Genomic DNA, 18,697 nt, shown 5'->3' with positions numbered 1-18,697 from the left:
CGCCAACGCTAGCGCTAGCCAGCCCGGCCGCCGCGTTGCTTCGCGATAGTACTAGCAGGGAAGTGTTATAGTCTCTTCTTGAATCTTCCACATATTTTCCTGTGACTGTAACTAAGGCCTAAGACAGAGAATACAACAACCGATTACTGGTAGTTTGAATCGTATCTACATGTAACTGCAAAGGCTGAAATAAATGATATTTGCAGTTTAATTTGTAGCAGGTATGAATACTGGAAAGATTGATTATTGTTGACTATTGTCCCATCCATTGATTTTAGTGTTTGTAATTTTTTTTTTTTTGGGGGGGGGTACGGTGTGGGGGACGGTCGACGGCTAAACCTAACAAACCTTAAAGAGAAATTCCAGTAGTTGCAATAAACACTGATTTCATGAGAATGTCTGTAAAACAAGGCTTAATTGTCGGTATATCATCGAGGATACTACAGTAGGCCTAACTGAACTTTGTGAAATCTTGAAATCTATGCTGAAAAATGTTCACACCGAAGATCCCAACACAGTCAAGCGCACGTTGGACAATGTATAATTATTGCTTAGAGCATCGGCCCGACGCCCTACCCGAATCCTGTGCTTATTTGCTGATTTCTCAGCAATTACACAATTTCTTCCAGAATCCTTTGGCACATGCATTTTTTTATTTACGGTATACAGACAGACACTTTGGTGGTCATTTCATTGGATTCTGTACGAACTCATTTTGATATCGTTACCAAAACTAGCATTTACCTTTAAGACTTAATACCCAGACAGGAGCTATATAGTTAAACTTAAACTTTGTTAAAGTGGGCGTGCCTTTATTGAAAAATGGGAAACGTGTTTCATTGTTTGTTCGATACCCAGCTATTTGTTCTGTAGGTGTAACATGGCGTAATTTCCTTCCGCAAGAAACTGATCCAAATTGTGCTGCACTCAACCCAGGTGAGGTAGATGGTACCAGTAGGAAGTAATTCTTTAAAAAAGAAAAAAAAAATTTCTGTAAGCTGATGGTACTTTCAACCTTGCCAAAAAAAAGAAATATATGTTTCCAACTGTTTTGACATACTGATGCCGGGGGGGGGCGCAGTCAAATATATTGCTGTACACACGTGTGACTGACCAAGGAACTTCCAAACACCCCCTAAACAAGTTTTTCTCTGTGTGCAAAATAACCCCCTAAATTCCAAGTTTTTCGCAGGCTTTATTAACACATTTTGACCCCTAAACAAGTTGTCGCCAAAATATGACCACAGGGAAAAAAAAAATACCCTAAACACGTTTGGCTAGTCTTTTTAAAAAGAGCTTTGGGTAAAAAACAATCTAAATACATTGGACCCCGCGATTGACCAGTCTTTCAAAACCACACTTTTTCTTGAAAATCAGTGTTTTTGATACCCTTAACGAGTCCACGCGCGGACCACGTCCAAAACTTAAAAAAACCCCTCTTTACACGCGTTTTTGGTTACGTACGCGTGTGTACAGCAAAATATTTGACTCCCCCCCCCGGGACCTGATGCACCTGCAATAGCCTAATTATATTTCAACATCATCTTTTCTCAGGTAAATCACACAAAACTCTGCCTTTCTTGGCTGTTGAGCATCATGGCATTTCCACCCAGCATGAAGACCATATTTGTGATTGACCATTCGTCATCATTTGCTGAATCTTGCAACCAGCCGTTTGAATTCGATGTCGTCAGCAAGTCAAGGACTCCAGGTATGGTTGGTTTACAATGACTTGACCTAATTCCAGTTCCAAGATAGTCTTATACATCCATGGTCAATTTCAGTCAATTGCTATCAATTTGGTCCAAGTTTTAAATTTTTGCTCTCCTTCAACAGTTTTAGGGCAAGGCCACTTTTTATCCGGGAAATTTCTTTATTGCAGCAGAAAAGGAAGAAACTCAAAAGGCTGCATCAGAAATATCCAAGGCCATTTAGATAGGCATTGTGACCAATCAGTATGGCATCCATGTCCATGATCTTCTCTGCATTGGATTAATTCAAGCCTTGTTAATATAATTTAGTCTGATGTTAGTAAAACTAGTGACTTAATTTGAAATTGCAATCAAGAAAGAAGGGAATACACTTCATTGCGTTGGTAGTTTTTGACTAATTGAAAATAAATTTCAAGCAAATATGGAAAAATAGATACATGTATATCATGTAGTGTAAGGATGTGACATGTGAATTTAGCAACTTTGGGGGAAATTTTTGTCTTGCTGCTTAATCCTAACCACCTGCTTAAAAATGGTGTTTTATCACATTTTTTTCCTTCAAAATAAGGAGCGCCTTGAGCACCTAACAAGGTGGAAATGTGCGCAATATAAATATCCTATATTATTATTAAAATAAACCTAATGACTTTGGACTAGTAATGAAAAATTTAATTCATGTATCCTTATTTCATCATTATTATCAAGGTCTTATCCCTTTAGCTCCCCTGTCCAAGTCTCTCTGGACCTGTTGTATTGAAGGCATCATGGAATATTGCAGAGTGGTGTATGACATCTTTCCTTCAAGTAGAAATGTGAGTATGATGGCATTGAGTTTTGAGTCAGACAATCTTCTTAAGCATGAAGAGATTCATATGATTGTTAGAAATCAATTCAAACAATTAAAAAAAAATCTTTTCACAATCACTTTGTTTTTTTCCTTGTGAGCTTTCGCCTTCTCGTTTCTGCAGGCTTCATCAGACTAGCGCCGACTCCCGGTAGATGAGTAGTATCGGCTGCGCAGAAGTCTGTGATAGGGAGGCCATTCACAGCCAGAAAAAACAGGCACATTTCATTAACAGAGGTGCTGGACAATATGAATTTTCTACTACATACACTCCCATTCTCATGGACTTCCGTGCTGCCGATACTACCCCATCTACGTCGAGTCAGTGTTAGTCTGATGAAGCCTGCAGAAAGAGTGGACAAAAGCTCACAAGGTAAACACCAAATTGATTGTGAAAAGTTGACTTTAAAAAAAATATTCTTAAGCAAGAATCTCAAATCAAAACATGCTCAGTTATTCATGACTGTGAGCCAGCATTGCAAGTGATTTAGTATGAACACTGATTCTGTATTATTTCAGGCCCCTCTTGACCCAGGAAGTAGAAGGTTGATCTAGAATGTACGTAATGCACTATTAAACGATGTTTGATACCAAAAGCGGTTGCAGACCACGTTTCAATTTACTAAAACTCTGATGATGAGTTCTTTATTTGTACCCCCATATTTTTTTCTTACAGATCTGTCTAATTGCAAGTGACAGTGTGGCTCGCGTTGTCAACGGCTGGGGGAAATCCGAACAGAACACTGCTCATGTAAGTACATTTTATTTCATCTTTACTGAAGACTAGATTCACTTTAATTCAAAAATTAATATAAGATATTTACCTTCAGTATTTTGCTAAATACTGTGCAGTTTCTCATTTCTAACAATAATTTTAACCATTTTTTTGTCCATTGATATTGCCAACACTTGGTGGTTTCGGCACTTTGTCAAGTCAGAGTTCTGCAGGCACAGACCCTTATTGAAACTTTGATCAGCAAGTGTGTCTCCACACAAAGACTAGCACATACAAAACTTGCTGTTTCAAATCAGTGAGAGGGCCTTCAGTACACAAGGCATGAGTAGGCTGCACATTCCTCCGCTAAGGTCGGAGATCAACGGCACCATTGGAAGAGCCGAAATTCATTGAAGGCTCTAAGTTGCAATCATGAATAAGTACTGAGTAAGTTTTTTGCAAGTTGTGTAAGAAGTATAGAATAAGGGTATGTAATTGGGCTTTTGTGTTGTTGCTGATACGCCCAGGAGGTAAAAAAAGGAAGATGCAGCAGAGTCACTCTTGACAAGTTGCCTGGGTGATTGTTACCCCAGTTTTAATACCCCCTATTCAATTTCAATGTTTTAGATTATGACAGCTCTTGCTCACGTTGGACCACCTTCGAGAGATGGGGATCCTGCCAGTGTCGACATCACCAATGGCTTTGAGGGCGCGGTTCAAATTCTTTGTGAAAAGACAGATCTTCAGCGAGAGCTCTCAGCTGATGAAAGCGCCCTTTTGAACCGTGGACGGATTATCTGTCTTACTTCGCTAACAAGGTGAGGTCCCGATGTCACAATTACTTGGAAATTATTAGAAATCTTGTATTAGAAGATCTTGGCAGTGGTGGCTTTAGAATGTTCTGATTGATGGGAGGGGTGAACCATTGTTTGTTAAAAAGGCATTCATTTAAGAGGTCAGTGGAGGAAGTTGGTATATTTTGGGATAATCTACACTAAGTGCCATGATTTATAGCCCAGGCTTGTGAAGCTTTTGCAATGAAAATCAATCAAGTGCTAATATATGGAAAGCAATTGATTTCACAATGAGTTAGCTCATCATAATTCATAATGAATTAGCATGATGAGAAGGGTCATTCAATGAAAACAATGTGCTCATTTATGCTCTAATGTCAGTAACAAGTTTGATAAAAGTGAGCATTCATTTAACTTTTAAGTCTTAATTTGCATGCTGAATTAATAATAATTAATTCTTGAAATCTTCAAAAATTGTGGTTTTAAACATCAAACCCCAAGCCGTAATTAAGTGATGTCAATTCTTGCCAAAATGTTAATGTAACAAGATATACATGTAGCTTTGAACAGTTGTAGTCACATAACATATGTGGGATGCCATGACACTTTTCTGACTTTCTAAACTTACATAGAAATCACATTTTTTCTGTGTACAAAATGGCTCATTCCAGATGATTTTCAGACGTTTTTATAAATTCCAAGTTGTATCCCTGAAATGTATAACAAGATATATAACAATAAATGTATATAATTTCAGGAATGAACAGATTGATGAAATAAAAGAATGCTTGAAGGAGGCCATCCATCAACAGAACAAGGTTGCCTCCAATTCAGATGAGTAAGTTTATATAACCATTTGACTGCTACTACTACTACTACCTTATTGTACTAAGGAACTTTGTGCACAATGTCACAAACTCATATTCACATGCAATTTCATTTCGTATTGTACTTACTCTTAATTGTAATAGATTAATCACCCAGAATAAAACACTGGTTGCTTTGTCATCAAAAATTTTCCTCCAATTATCCGCATTCACTTTCCATTGTAAGCCACCATTTTGAGCTAGAATGATCAATCTGAGCCGTGATATATTTTTGTGGAGTAGTGCTTCCAGGGTCCCATCTTACAAAGAGTTACTATTGATTTTATCAATGTCAAGTGTATGGAAACCCTTCAATGTAATAATTTTTTACCAGAAATTTGCACAATTTCCTTTGAAAACAAAGAGAAGCATACTGAATTTTCAAGAAATCTGTGTATATATGAACATACATCATATCTAGAAAATGTTTTGAAAAAACGTGTATTTTTAGATGTTGATGTTGCTGGCTTTCCATAGTTGCGGTTAATCGGATCAATTGTAACTCTTTGTAAGACAGGACCCTGTTGTCCACAGCCTGGAGATTTGAAAATAGGAAGAAAACACCTATATCATTTACATTGAACCCAAATGAAACCATTACTGAAAAAAATGAAGTTTGTGCAAACTGTTCAGTTACAAGAATATTTTTGAAGTAAGTGGACTGAATTATTATTTTCTGGTTAATTTAGGTTGATGATTCATTTACAATAATTTATCTTATATGGCGTTCGTAAGAAATCAGCAGTAAGGACAATTATCCTTTACATAAAAAGCTACTAGTGAATACCATATTTGCTAGCCTGACTTCATGTTTCAATAAGATAAAATAATCTGTTATCTTGTTTCTTAATAAAATCAGACTTTTGCCTATCGACCACTGTGAGCTGTGTTTGGTCAACATTCATCCTGTCGACAAGGCTCCTACGGTCAAATTGACCCAAGACCTAACCGTCGTCAACTCGTTGCTGTCCTGTCAGGTTACTAATTCCAGGGCGGGGCATCATCTCTCATCCAAGCTCAGTTCGCTCCTACAGGATCACTTTGATCTGGCTGTAACCACAGTTACAGGCATTCCCATGAAGGTACATGGTACGGGTGATGAAGATGATGATGATGGTGGTGGTGATGATGGTGGTGGTTATGATGATGATGGTGGTGGTGGTGATGATGGTGAGGATGATGATGGTGGTGGTTATGGTGATGATGATGATGGTGGTGATGATGGTGGTGGTTATGATGATGATGGTGGTGGTGATTATGGTGGTGGTGGTGATGATGATAATGTGGTGGTGCTGGTGCTGTTGATGGTGATGCTGGTGGTGTTGATTTTGATGATGATGATGGTGGTGGTGGTAATGGTGATGATGATGATGATGCTGAGTATATTGATGACAGTGGTGGTGATGATAATTGATGTTAGGGATGAGGATGGGTATTGATAACGATGATAATATTAGTGATGATGAAGATGATGATGGTGTTGTTGCTGATGATTCTTATGATGATGATGGTGATAATGTTAATTATGACAATTATATTGATGATTATCATGATGATGATGCAAATCAAAGACAATGATGATTATGATCTATAGGTTTTGATTAAATTGTTGACGGCAAGAAAAATAACGGCGATGATGATGAAAATATTATTTTATCACTGATTGTCATTACTGTGTCATTACTTTGATGCTTACAGCTTACAAAATATGGTGATGAAAGTGTGTGTGTGTGGGGGTGGAGCCCCTTAGCTTCTGTTCCACAATCCCATCCCTGGGATAAGCCTGTAGATAGAAAGAACCCACTTGTTGAAACACATTTATTTCCATTCCATCACAGGAGGAGCAAAACGCCAGCAGCTCCGCCAACTATGACGTGGAGCTTCTCCATCACCGTCAAGCTCACGTGGAGATTCATAAGATGGAACACATTGTGGCTGCCCAGGAGCTAAAGAGCGAAGGAGATAAGGGGAGTGGAGGAGGGAGCTCCAGTGGAGCAGGAGGGGGAGGCGGTGGATCTGGTGATGGGAGTAGTAAAGGAGGAAGTGTTAATAAGGTGCTTCTTAAGTGGTGCCAGCCAAGATCTTCAGGAACAGGTATTGTTCAACTGCTTCATCGAAGGGAAAGCCTACCCCGATGATGATGATTATTATAATATATTAATAGTAGTAATGATGATGACGATGATGTTAATAACAATGATGATGATGACAATGATTATGCTAATGACAATAATAATGATAATATTGAAAATGATATTAATAATAATGAAAATGATAGTAATAATAAAATGATAACAATTAGAAATGGCATGTAATGGTGATGATGACGATGATTATGTTAATGGATAATAATAATGATAATAGTAATAACAAAAATAATAATAATGAAAATAATATAAAAATAACAATAGGAAATGGCATATGATAAGCACCCTGACAATAAAACTGTTAAAATTAAAGCGGACAAACAAAAGGAATATGTCTTGTGAGAAGTTTTCACTGCAGGATTCAGGTAATTTGCACATGGTGAATGAGCGCTTCAGGTTGGAAGTTAACCATGGTTAAATACAATGAGTGCTGCCAGAATATTGAGTTCTTTCAAATTATTCTTACATTTTAACCAATACTCCATTCGCTCCATCCAGAGTAGTTTATTCAAAAATAAAAAAAAAATAAAAAAAGAGGGATTGAAAATTCTGACAAGATACTAACTTGTACAGTGTAGTAATCAACAACATATTTCAGAAATAAATTTCACACTTGAATTTAATCTCATTTTCCTTTTCATTTCAGAGCTTCTCCATTGCACCGGGGCCTATAGGGTCTCACCAGTTGATGTTAGTATTCTATTTTTTTTTAAACTTACTCTGACAACTTTATTTGATTTTAGTTTAAAAGCAGTTGTCAACATTGATGTCTACATGTATTTAGCATTGCCTTATAGATTTTGTTTCATATAGCTTATATATTAGCTCATTACACTTTTCCATTTTTCCATCCAAGGTCACATTGAGTTCCTTGTTTTTACCATAAGATTCAGTTATAAAGGTAGTAATAAAGTAATGCAAGTGAACAATTCTCAAACTGTTGTGGTTGTAACTGAAGAGAGTACATGTAAGTAAATGTTCAACACTTTCTATCATCTAAACCCACACATCTATTCTTACTATCATAATATTTCTTCATTTGTTAATCATTCCTTTACTGACAAAGTCCAAGCGATTCTTATTAAACAATGTCACTGATTTATTTCTGCATTTCATAGTACATGCGCCAACGACATTCATTACCGTGAGAGGTTTTATGCATCGACTCATTTTTAATTGAAGGTTTACTTGGAAAATTCCAAGAAATGTTTTATTGAGCAACAACTTCCAAGCATGAGGAAGAATAAGAACTAATCAACCTAACAAGCCAGTGAGATACCATGAAACCTGTAGTTTTTAAGGATTTTTGTAATTACTTTAAAAATAGAAAACAAATTGATTAATGCATTGTGTTGAGCATACAGTTATTGAACAATCTCTCACTATAAATGCAAAGTAGTGACATTGCAATAAGGGCGCAACTTGTGAGCATATACTATGGAACACAGAAATTAATGATATTTGAAAAATATTTTTTGAATTTACATGTTCATGATTTCAAATCATTTCATATTCTCATTTCATTTTGGAGTACATGTACTTTGATAGATGAAAGTTCATCGTGAAATGTAAAACTTATATTAAGAAGAATGCTTTTCTTCACTAGGTCAACAGCAGACCATCTTTGTGCCTGACCAACTTTCTGCTCAACGGACGCCAAGTGATGCTCGAACAACCCCGCAAACAAGGGTCCAAGTGTATCTCTCACATGCTGGCCAGCCACGGCGGTCAGATCTACCTCCACTGCCTGTCCACCTCACGGTCACCCCTAGAGGACCCTCCGTCCATCAGCGAGGGTTGCGGCGGTAGGGTCACCAATTACCGCATCAACGACTTTGGGGACTTCATGAAGGAGAATAGGTTGGCGCCATGTCAGGAAGGCTCAGACAGTGAAGCCGAGCTACCCTTGGAGAGAGGTACCGTTTGTAGTTAGAATTAATCTTAATTTTTTATATTAATCTGTAGGACGCTGAGCCTGCATATAAGTAGTCTGGAGTCTATGGAAACAGGTTTTAAATAAAAATCATTTAGGCCCGTATTCTGAAGTCAGGTTTAACTTAGACCACAGTCTAACTCTGCACTAAAATTATGGGAAGCCAAGAAATCAGAAATTAAGTCTATGGATCATATTTCTTATGTGTAGTTTTCTTTTGCTTTCATAATGAAGAAAATTATTCCGTTATTCGTAGACAATTATGAACAATTTCCATGTGATATGAGTTAATAAACTGAATGTTTACTGTTACGGATTTATGCTCCAATTGGCTTTCCATACTTAAAACACAACTTTAAACCAGGGTTTAATTTAAACCTGACTTTAGAATATGGGCCTTACCCTCCAACCTATGAATCACCACCCTATTCCTGTAATCTCCACCCCCCCCAGCAAATCTCGTAATTGACACTAGCCTACTTCCATTCTGTCAGGTATATGTACCTGCTCAATCAAGTTTCTATATGCCATATTTATGAATGATCTGATGTCAATTCTGAGGGCAAACATAGATTTGGTTATTTTTTAAAAAAGTAAATCACTATTACTGCTGGGCTATATATTGATATAATCGAAATTATGCTCTCTTGAAAAAAAATTGAATTTTTGATAATGGCTATGATAAATTGTAACATGATATGAACAAGCGCCGTGGTGTAGCGGTTCTGACTCTCGCCTTGTAATCAGAGGGTCGTGTGTTCGAATCCCACCATGGCCTAGCGCCCTTTGGCAAGGCGTTAATCCACACTTTGCCACTCTCACCCAGGTGCTAATTGGGTACCGGTAGGAAACAACCGTCGTTGTGGTTGGTTTAGCAAGTTTGCGCCTAACAGGCTGCTTGGAATGCTATGAATCCAGTGACCGGGTAATAATAATTGTGAAGCGCTTTGAACAGTCGTAGATTGGTAAAGCGCTATATAAATGCTAATTATTATTATTAACAAAATATTCCCAATTATGAAGTTTTAATCACTATTTATTAACCAAAATGATGATGTTGAGTTCTTACTTGGCGCTGGTATTTGCCTCTGCTGGGTGCTCATGAAGCTTTTGGTCTGCCCCCTCCTACCAGAGCCGTGCTCTTCCAAAGATCTGGGGCCTGTTGCATAAAACTTTTTACCTGAGAAAACTCTGGTAAAAACTGAAAACTAAGGTTAGTCTGATTACTGCCATTGACTTTAACACAGGGCAAAAACTCAGGTAAAAATTTTTATGCAACGGGCCCCTGGGGGGTGTATCACAAAAAGTATTACTTAGAGTCGCACTTAAATGCCTGGTTGCATACAGTATAAAAGCTTAACCACAGATTGGTCAGATTATGCAAAGAGGACGCGCACTACTGCGTATTGATGAGTTAGATTGCGTGTTGTATTTCAGATGCGCGTCGGCACTTAATTGCGATTTAAATCATACTATAACGTAAATCTTTGTGAAACACCCCCCCCCTCTGAGTCCTTTAATCTCTAAGCCAGATCTTGTACCCTTCACTGGACAGGACTTGTGACCTAAGAAGAAGAATCTATAAATGATTATTTCTTCTTTTGCAATGTTTGTCAAATTAAAAAAAAAATGGACGAAATTTTGCTGTGGTTGAATATTTTGTTTTCGATTCCATTCTAACCTCTTTTTCAAGATCTATTGACTTTGAATGAATGAATTATACTATTTTCAATTATTTTATTTTCTAGATTCTATTCCATTTTCCATTTGTACATCATTTTTTTTAGTAATTACTTGAAGCTTTAACTTTCACTCCTTTTTTAAATATATAAATCAAACATAATATAAATCAATTTAAGTTTGAAATTTTGAACTTTAGTTTTGTTTATTTTGTCATCTTTTCCAGCTAAAGCACAGCTAGAAAGAATGTCAAGGCATTGGCCTCTGATCATCAGCGATACTGTTATCTTCAATATGCTCTCAGTAAGTAAAGAATGAAATTATTATGTCTTTGGATAGCAGGTTTAATTTAGGATTTTTTTGGTTGATCGTTTGATCAATTGATTTTACTTTATGTATTTATTTATCTATTAATTAATTAATGTATATATTCTTTCATTTATTTACATATTCATTTGTTTGTTTATTTACTTACATACTTAATATTGTTTACTTGTTTGTTCATTTGTTCATATATTCATTCATTTATTTCTGTTAATCATTTTATTTGTTTGTTCATTTCATATTTAAAAGCCACTCAAGATGTAGAAATGCCTCTTTTCCGAGTAAAATGCGAATTCAGACTTATTCAACATATTTTCCGCTATAGAAAACACTTTTTTAAGTTCAAAAGGGACCATTCTAGATGATTTTCAGACTTTTTTATCAAGCCTTCGTGGTCTCCCTGACGATAAGATGGTCTATAAAGGGATAATCGCTTTAAATAAAGAATTAAAAAACAGTTATTTTGAGATCCTGCATGATTATGGGATTATTATCAAGTAGAGAAAACATACAAAATCATGTTTGTCTTTGATAACGCAGGCTGCAAGTTGTAAACATGTTATTTCCTTCATTATTTCAATGTAGGCTTATTCATTTTTTTGAAGGTTCAGTTGTGCCTGAACAATATTAGGAGGCCTCATATAAACTAACCTTTACACAAGGCCCCGTGTCTGATATAACATGTTTTTCAGAGACGTAAGTAATTGTAATAGAGTGAGAGAGGGAGAGAGAAAGAAAGAGAAGAAAAAAAAAAAGAAAAGGGGGGGAGGGTATTGCAGAATAAGAAGAGGGTGAAAAAAAGAAAGAGACAAGTGGGTATGGGAGAATAAACAGAGAGATAGAGTAAGAAAGAAATGGAGAGAAATCGGGCGTCAGTTTATGGAAATATAACTTTTTATTTTTCATTTGTTTCTTTATTTTTTATCCTCAGCATATAGACCCATTACCCTCACTGCTAATGAAGCCCGTTTTAGTCGAGGACGATGTTTTAGAGTGCAAGAAAGCAATTCTTCATCTTGTTGGCATGGAAACAAGAAACGAAGCCCTACCCATTCCGAGCAGCACGACACGGGGGAAGGGTTCCAAAAGGTTAGATGCTATTTAAAACTGAAATTACGTCTATAAAAGTATAATTCATGGGATAAAGGAAGTATAAAAGAGGAAAATACAGGTACACAACATTAAATTGCTTTGATAAAAAATCTTTAAATGTCACTGGAATAGGATGTACATAATTAATTACTCGTTTCAAAACAAGATGCATGAATTTCTATTTCTGTTATATTTGCCCGGAAATTGGCTGTTTAGAAAATTTAGTTTAAAGCAATTTCAATATTGAACTTCACAAGAAAATATCAAACATGAATAAACTTTTTTCTCCCATGTTTTGTCAATTTTCTCATACATTTTTTATTTTAATTCTAATATAGTTACAGCTTTGATGGTGAATGTGTTTCAAAAATGAATGTTGAATAATTTTACATAAGAAATATGATTTAAATGGCTTTGCATACGAAGTAAGCAGTGTTCTGGGGCAATTGAATTAGTATTTCCCATGTGTTTATACACAGATCCTTATTATTTGAGATAGATGAAATTGCAATTACAAAAAAAATGAGCTAGCCTCCTGTGAACCTTTGTCTGGGTTCAATTCCATTGCAGCACTCACGTCGGTTGGCACAGCATTTATCTACACTTGCCACTCTCGACCCAGGTGTAGTAAATGGGAACCGATTATGAAGAAATTCCTTAAATGCTTAAGAGCTTGATCAGGGAAGCCATGCAACAGTCAGGGTAATAGTATACAGTGCTTAGAAAGATTATATTAGACACTGAATCTAGCTGTTATTATTATTATAAACCTATTGAATTAATCTGCTACAACAGGGATGAGCAGTACAGACAGATGTGGTCTGAGTTAGAGACCTTCGTGAGGGCAGCGAGCACCACATCGCCAGCCCATGAAGAGGTCCTTGAATGTCTTCTTGCCTGTAGGAAACCTGAGGAAGCATCACCATCGAGAGGGCGCAAGACGACTTCAGAGAAATCAGCCGTCAAAGCCGAGAAACCTGAAACGGAAACTGCGGACGCTCCTGCTGTGAAAACAGAAGAGTGAGTTAAATATACGTTTGTTTGAGATAGGTGATTAAAGGGGAAGCTAACCCAGATAAGCAGTTAGGTGAAAAGTAAAACAATATCATACTTAAAATAAGATAGCTATTAACATTTAAAAAATCATAAAAACATTGTAATATCTATAGGGGAAGGCGGGGTAAGTTGTGACCCTTTTTGCATTTTGCATGTTAGAATTGATATGACTAGTACTATTGTAGAAATAAGTACCTTGCCTTTAAATTTGATTCTTGGGAAATGTTTTTCACCTACATATAACTTTCTACCCCCACACTGAAAGTCATCGTGACCTTTGAAAAAACTGATGTCAAATGGCTCAACTTGCCCCATATATGGGGTAAGTTGTGCCACCGTCTGGGGTAAGTTGAGCCACAAAAACTACGTACAAAATGTATGGGGGGAGAACCAGCATGTCAATTTTTTGTTTAAAGTCTTTTCACTTGCTTATTCTCTATAAATACATCCTTTGAAAAGGAAAAAAGCAGTCATGTAAATTAGCTCTTTTCAGCCTGCATTTCAATCGATTTTTATGGTTTGTTTGTTTTTTAAGATACATTACCATAAGAATTACCATGGCTCAACTTGCCCCATGCTGTTTGGCTCAACTTACCCCAGTCCGAACTTAGTGCGATAATTTTGTATCCACACATTTATTATGCATCCATCATATAAAAGACTATGACAAATCCATACCTGGACTTACAATGTTGTTATCATGTCTTTACTATATTTAAAGACGTGTGTGTGAATAAAGCACTTATCTATTTCACACTCTTTTTTACTTTTTTTGGCTGAAATTCATACTTTTCCCTCTAAAAAACTACTTTTTTTTCAAAGTGGAAAACTATGTGGTGGGGTTAAGGGTTATGCTATGGGTCATCAATACATGACACCACCACAATGTCTGACTCATTCATTATTGGCCTGGGGCTGGTGGCTCAACTTGCCCCTATGCTCAACTTACCCCGCCTTCCCCTACCTATTGAAACATGTTGGTTGTGTTGATGATGTCATTGTGATGTAGGGAAGGGACCACACTTCCATTAGTTCCAATGAATTAAATACCTAAAATGTCACTCCTCCCCAGGAATCTTTTTTTTTTAAATCATAGTCTTAATATGTTCATTTATATAGCACTCTTACAACATATCATCGTTTCACAGCATTTTACACAATGATTGAATAGAAAATTATAATAACCAATTATTGATTTAAAAGCAGAGTTTTTAGATGTTTCTTAAATACTTCCAAAGACGGAGAAAGTCGCATATCTTGGAAGGTCATTCCAGAGTCTTGGGGCACATGTCTAAAAAGCATTTTAATAGCTTTTGGTATATGTACGTGAAACATGGAGTAGAGTAATTTTTTACCGTTACAGCCACCCCAGATGCAAAAGGAGTCAATCTCCTCCCGAGGAATCCACTAATTATTTTTTTTCTCCCCAATAGGGCCACTACAACCCCAGATGCAACAGGAACCAACGTCCCCAGAAATCCCCTAGAACCACCACCTATCAAGAAACAGAAAATTAATACTGGAGACACAATTGGAAGAGCAAAAGGTAAAAAAAAATAAAAAGAATTAAGTCTCTTATAGGAATATTTGAGTCATTCAGAGCAAAATTCAAACAGATTAAGCCATTGCCTACTGGAATCGAACGGTCGATGTGCAAAGCCGATGGGATTTACGGAATTCGGTAGTCAACGAGTTAACAAGGATACAAACCAGGTAGGTGTTTCATAGGTGTTCGTAAAGTTACGCACAACTATACACACGACTGGAAGATGTTCTTAGGTCATAAATCAATTACATGTAGGGATATCACATAGCACAAGAAAGGATCACCAGTCGTGCGTAAAGACATTGGCATCTTACGAACAGCTTTATGAAACACCCACCAGGATATTGAAAATAATTTCATGAAATATTGTAGTTTCATGAAAATGTGCATTGAAGACTTTTCATATCCGTTTTTTTTTCAGAACATAAAAATGATACAAAAGTGAAGTCAGAAGAAATATTGGTCTTTTTGGGGCCTTCTGGATTCATATCACATATAAACAAAACATCTTTTGTGTTATTCTTGTTCTTAAAAATACCCTGTGTTCATTTATTTAAAAAAAAAAGCGATAATAGTGCTTTATCAAGTATGACAAGTCATGTTTATCTTCTCCTCTCGTAAAAATGTACCTAGTATTGTTTTTTTTCTTCCATTTTTAGGAGCTCCAGAATCTCTCCTTTCTTTGTGGAAGACGAGGATTGCTAATGTTCATTCTAGGAGTCAGAGGGAATTCTCAGGCAGAGCGGAGGCGCAGGGAGCAAAGGCTGAACTCTACCCCAATCTACTCAAAGAAAATGGCAAATGAAGCAATATCTCTCAAAGACTTTTTTCAAATAATCCATAATGAAATGGAATATTTCTCTGGAATGGAGAAAACTATGTGAAGGCAATCCAATTCTCGATAAGTTGGTCAATGATGTATCTGTCAGGCCCTGTGAGCAGAGGAAAAGTGAATTAGCAATTTTGTTTTCTCATTCCATGGTGGAAGATGGGAAGAGAGACGGAGAATGTACCCACACTGCAAATTCAAGCCGTGCAAGATATCAAGTTAGTCACAGAATGCAAGAAAGAAGGGCAGAGTTGTTTCCTGTAGGCTTGTCCAGCAAGGTGAATGCAGTATAAAAAATCAATGATACAGTATAAAAAATCAATGATTTCAAAGGACAATTCCTTCAAACAACATTTTTCTAATCCCAATATCACTCTCCATTTTCTTCCTGTTCCTTTTATGGTATCTACTTTAAGAACTCGGCAGGACAGCTTTTTGCTGGTGCAATGCCAATGTGGTATATAAGCAATGAGATAGAAAGGAATTTTTCATCTAAGTTAATCAGGCAGAAAATACAGGCAGAAATTACTTTTGGGTCTTTCTTTATCAAAGTGGAGGTAATGGCAGAGCAGGGATTCAAACTCACAACCTTACAATCAGGAGTCTAATGCTCTAACCACTAGATTACATGACCCTTCACTTCACAAGGATATTTTACACAAATATTTGACTTGTGAAATGTTGACGTATGCAAGTTCCCCTTTCCTCTTTTGCATTATTTCTCATTTTTCAGATGAATTTTGGTTTCTTCTCATAACGATCGTCATGTACAAAAACACATGTAATAATATTCACATTTCTGAAAACAAAAATTACAAAGGAAGTTATTTGACATTTGAAAATACCACAGACTTCTTTTGAGAACTTTATTTCTGATAGCGATATTTATATCATATTTTATTTTTGACAAATTGATCACTAAAATTTGAAGCCATACAAGAAACACATGTATCCGCAATTAAAATGATATCATGTGTACAAGTAATAATCGGAATTTTGTCATTTTATTCATTGATGGTCTGTGATGATGTAAAGAAAGTAAGAAACCCAAGGAGTCGCAATCAGCAATAAATTTGGATGAAATGGATTAATTCAAATTAATCTTTATCATGCTCATACATGTATCTATGGGATTTGTTAAAAATTGAAACTGATCTTAACGATCAATTGTTTAGTTTTTTACATGGATTGCCATAGTTTTGAAATAATGCATATGATTGATTTAATAAATACCACAAGGAATTGCTACCCTTGAAATAAAAATATCCCCCAGAATGAGTTGTAAGCAAGAATTACTGATGGACTGAAAAAATCACAATGCACAGATATTTGTCATAAATGTACAGCACTTAAAGAGCTGCATTAAAACGTAACTCAGGAAAAATGAAGCAAACGTCCGTAATGTGTGCATTTTTTTGGTTGGAAGTCGAGTTGTATTTGTGTTTTGGAGTTATGTTTGATTGCTACGCTTTTAGCAACAGGCCCCAGATATTCTTGCATAAATTGTCCTTCAAATCAAATATTTGCTGACGTTGAAACAATTTCTATTCAAATCCATATTTCATTATTCGAAATAGAAATCAGAAAAAGATGTCCTCCAAAAATACATGTATATCTTGCCCAATTGATAGTGGGCCCGGCAGCCACCAAGTTGCCTCAGATCAATGTTGCTCCATCCCATAAATCAGTGAGTGCTAAACAGTAGCAGCAACTCCCATCTTATTAGGCCAGATTATGCCATGTATGAATTGTATACCTCTTCTATAAAGTCAAACTTCTCCCGTGGTTACAAGAAATTTTACTTCGGCAGAGTTTTCAGTATTCAGAGAATAAAATGAAAGGGTATAGTGCATTCAGGTAATGACGTTGCTGGCTTTCCATAGCTGAGATAGATTGAATCATTCACTTCGTTCGTGGGATGAGGCCCATACACCTAGTGTATCAAGGTTGTTTGTTAATCATGATTGTATACATGTAAAGAGTTAAACAGGAAAGGGTTTAAAATATTCATTCATTCCTTTCTGTGTTTTGTGTCATTAGAAACCAACTTCACATGATTTGTATTTGAAATAAAATGTATTTATATCATTTACAAACAGCTTTATGATGTTTTTTTAGTGTTTATGTGTGCAATGTAGTATTGGTGCCCTGTCTAGCTTCTTTTATTATTATTCATGATCTCTTAAGTGTAATCTTAAATGAATTAGGGTTCTTGGAAATTGTCAAAGTTCATAAATGAGTTGTACTAAATGAAAAAAATACCATATGTTTTAAATGTTATGAAATTTCTGATATTCAGGTTGGTAAGTGAAGTTTGTGTTCAGCTCCCGGGGTTCAGCTTAAGCTGTGGTCACATCCCGTCGTACTTGCACGTGCGCGCAGTCTACGTGCGAAAACGTGGGCAAAAATCGGGAAATTCGTACGTCACGCACGTGGTGAGTACCGACTCGGTACGGATTTGGGAGTGCGCAGACACGACGCAGAACTTTTAGTGCAGGAGAAACTTTCGCTGCGTGCGGGCTACGTTCGAGCTACGGATTTGCCCCCACGTGCGCGCACGCACGCCCTCGGTACTGCCAAAGTACGCACAACGCACCGACTCTGCGAGACTTTTTAGATATTCGCCGCGGCCACTTCCTGTTTACCGAAGGTGCATTTAGCAAGTACGGATAAGTGCGTGACCCGTGCCTACTCGGCACTTTCCCAATCTAATTATTCAAATGAACATGAAGAACTCACGTGCACGTGCGGAGTAAGCATGTGATCAGCACTTACAACGCACGTTGTGCTCAAATATAAACAAGAAAACACAAAGTCATATTCTATTACCATGTTCCACATAATGACGTCATTCTTATTTATTCACACACTAATACATGAATTTCATGAACTATGTCCAAAGTTTATTATCATGAGTGCTTGAGGAGTTTGTAGAATGTAAAAAAATGAAATCGAATCATGTGTATCATGAGTTCGAACAAAGACAATGGGAAACTGTATTAGTCCGCCAAATAGAAAAAACAACAACAACAAATGATTTAATTCATAAATTTCTATGAAATATAATAATGCTTATTATTAGGAGGTCCTGTGTTCACACAACGAGATCTTGTCATGGTGTTCGTCCAAACGGGGAACTGTAATAGTCCGCTAGGTAGT

The 18,697-nt window shown here is 36.6% G+C and overlaps 1 protein-coding gene across 2 annotated transcripts; it reads left to right on the top strand.

Annotated features, from left to right (window-relative positions):
• The first annotated feature begins 64 nt into the window (after positions 1–64).
• Positions 65–17,649, top strand: LOC121429640 (integrator complex subunit 13-like). 2 transcript variants are annotated; one of them, XM_041626780.1, is made up of 15 exons: positions 65–101; positions 1,555–1,711; positions 2,418–2,524; positions 3,233–3,307; positions 3,899–4,089; positions 4,823–4,903; positions 5,791–6,013; positions 6,770–7,025; positions 7,725–7,768; positions 8,685–8,994; positions 10,918–10,994; positions 11,947–12,104; positions 12,903–13,127; positions 14,597–14,709; positions 15,369–17,649. In XM_041626780.1, the coding sequence occupies exons 2-15, from the start codon at positions 1,597–1,599 to the stop codon at positions 15,512–15,514; spliced, it is 2,121 nt and encodes a 706-aa protein (XP_041482714.1). In that variant the 5' UTR covers positions 65–101; positions 1,555–1,596; the 3' UTR covers positions 15,515–17,649. The 2 variants fall into 2 exon arrangements, with proteins under 2 accessions (XP_041482714.1, XP_041482713.1); XM_041626779.1 differs by having other exon boundaries at positions 77–221.
• Positions 17,650–18,697: the final 1,048 nt, after the last annotated feature.

Source organism: Lytechinus variegatus, chromosome 16, assembly GCF_018143015.1.
Source record: "Lytechinus variegatus isolate NC3 chromosome 16, Lvar_3.0, whole genome shotgun sequence".
Taxonomy (NCBI): Eukaryota; Metazoa; Echinodermata; class Echinoidea; order Temnopleuroida; family Toxopneustidae; genus Lytechinus; species Lytechinus variegatus.
The sequence above is the reverse complement of the archived record's forward strand: the minus strand, read 5'-3'. Positions and strand labels throughout refer to the sequence as shown.

Bases quoted from the DNA above. Each gene is read 5' to 3' on its own strand.
- LOC121429640 (XM_041626780.1), top strand. From the start codon at position 1,597: ATGGCATTTCCACCCAGCATGAAGACCATATTTGTGATTGACCATTCG. The intron at 2,525-3,232 runs GTGAGTATGATG...TTTTTCTTACAG, and splicing joins TCTTTCCTTCAAGTAGAAAT to ATCTGTCTAATTGCAAGTGA. The intron at 4,090-4,822 runs GTGAGGTCCCGA...ATATAATTTCAG, and splicing joins TGTCTTACTTCGCTAACAAG to GAATGAACAGATTGATGAAA.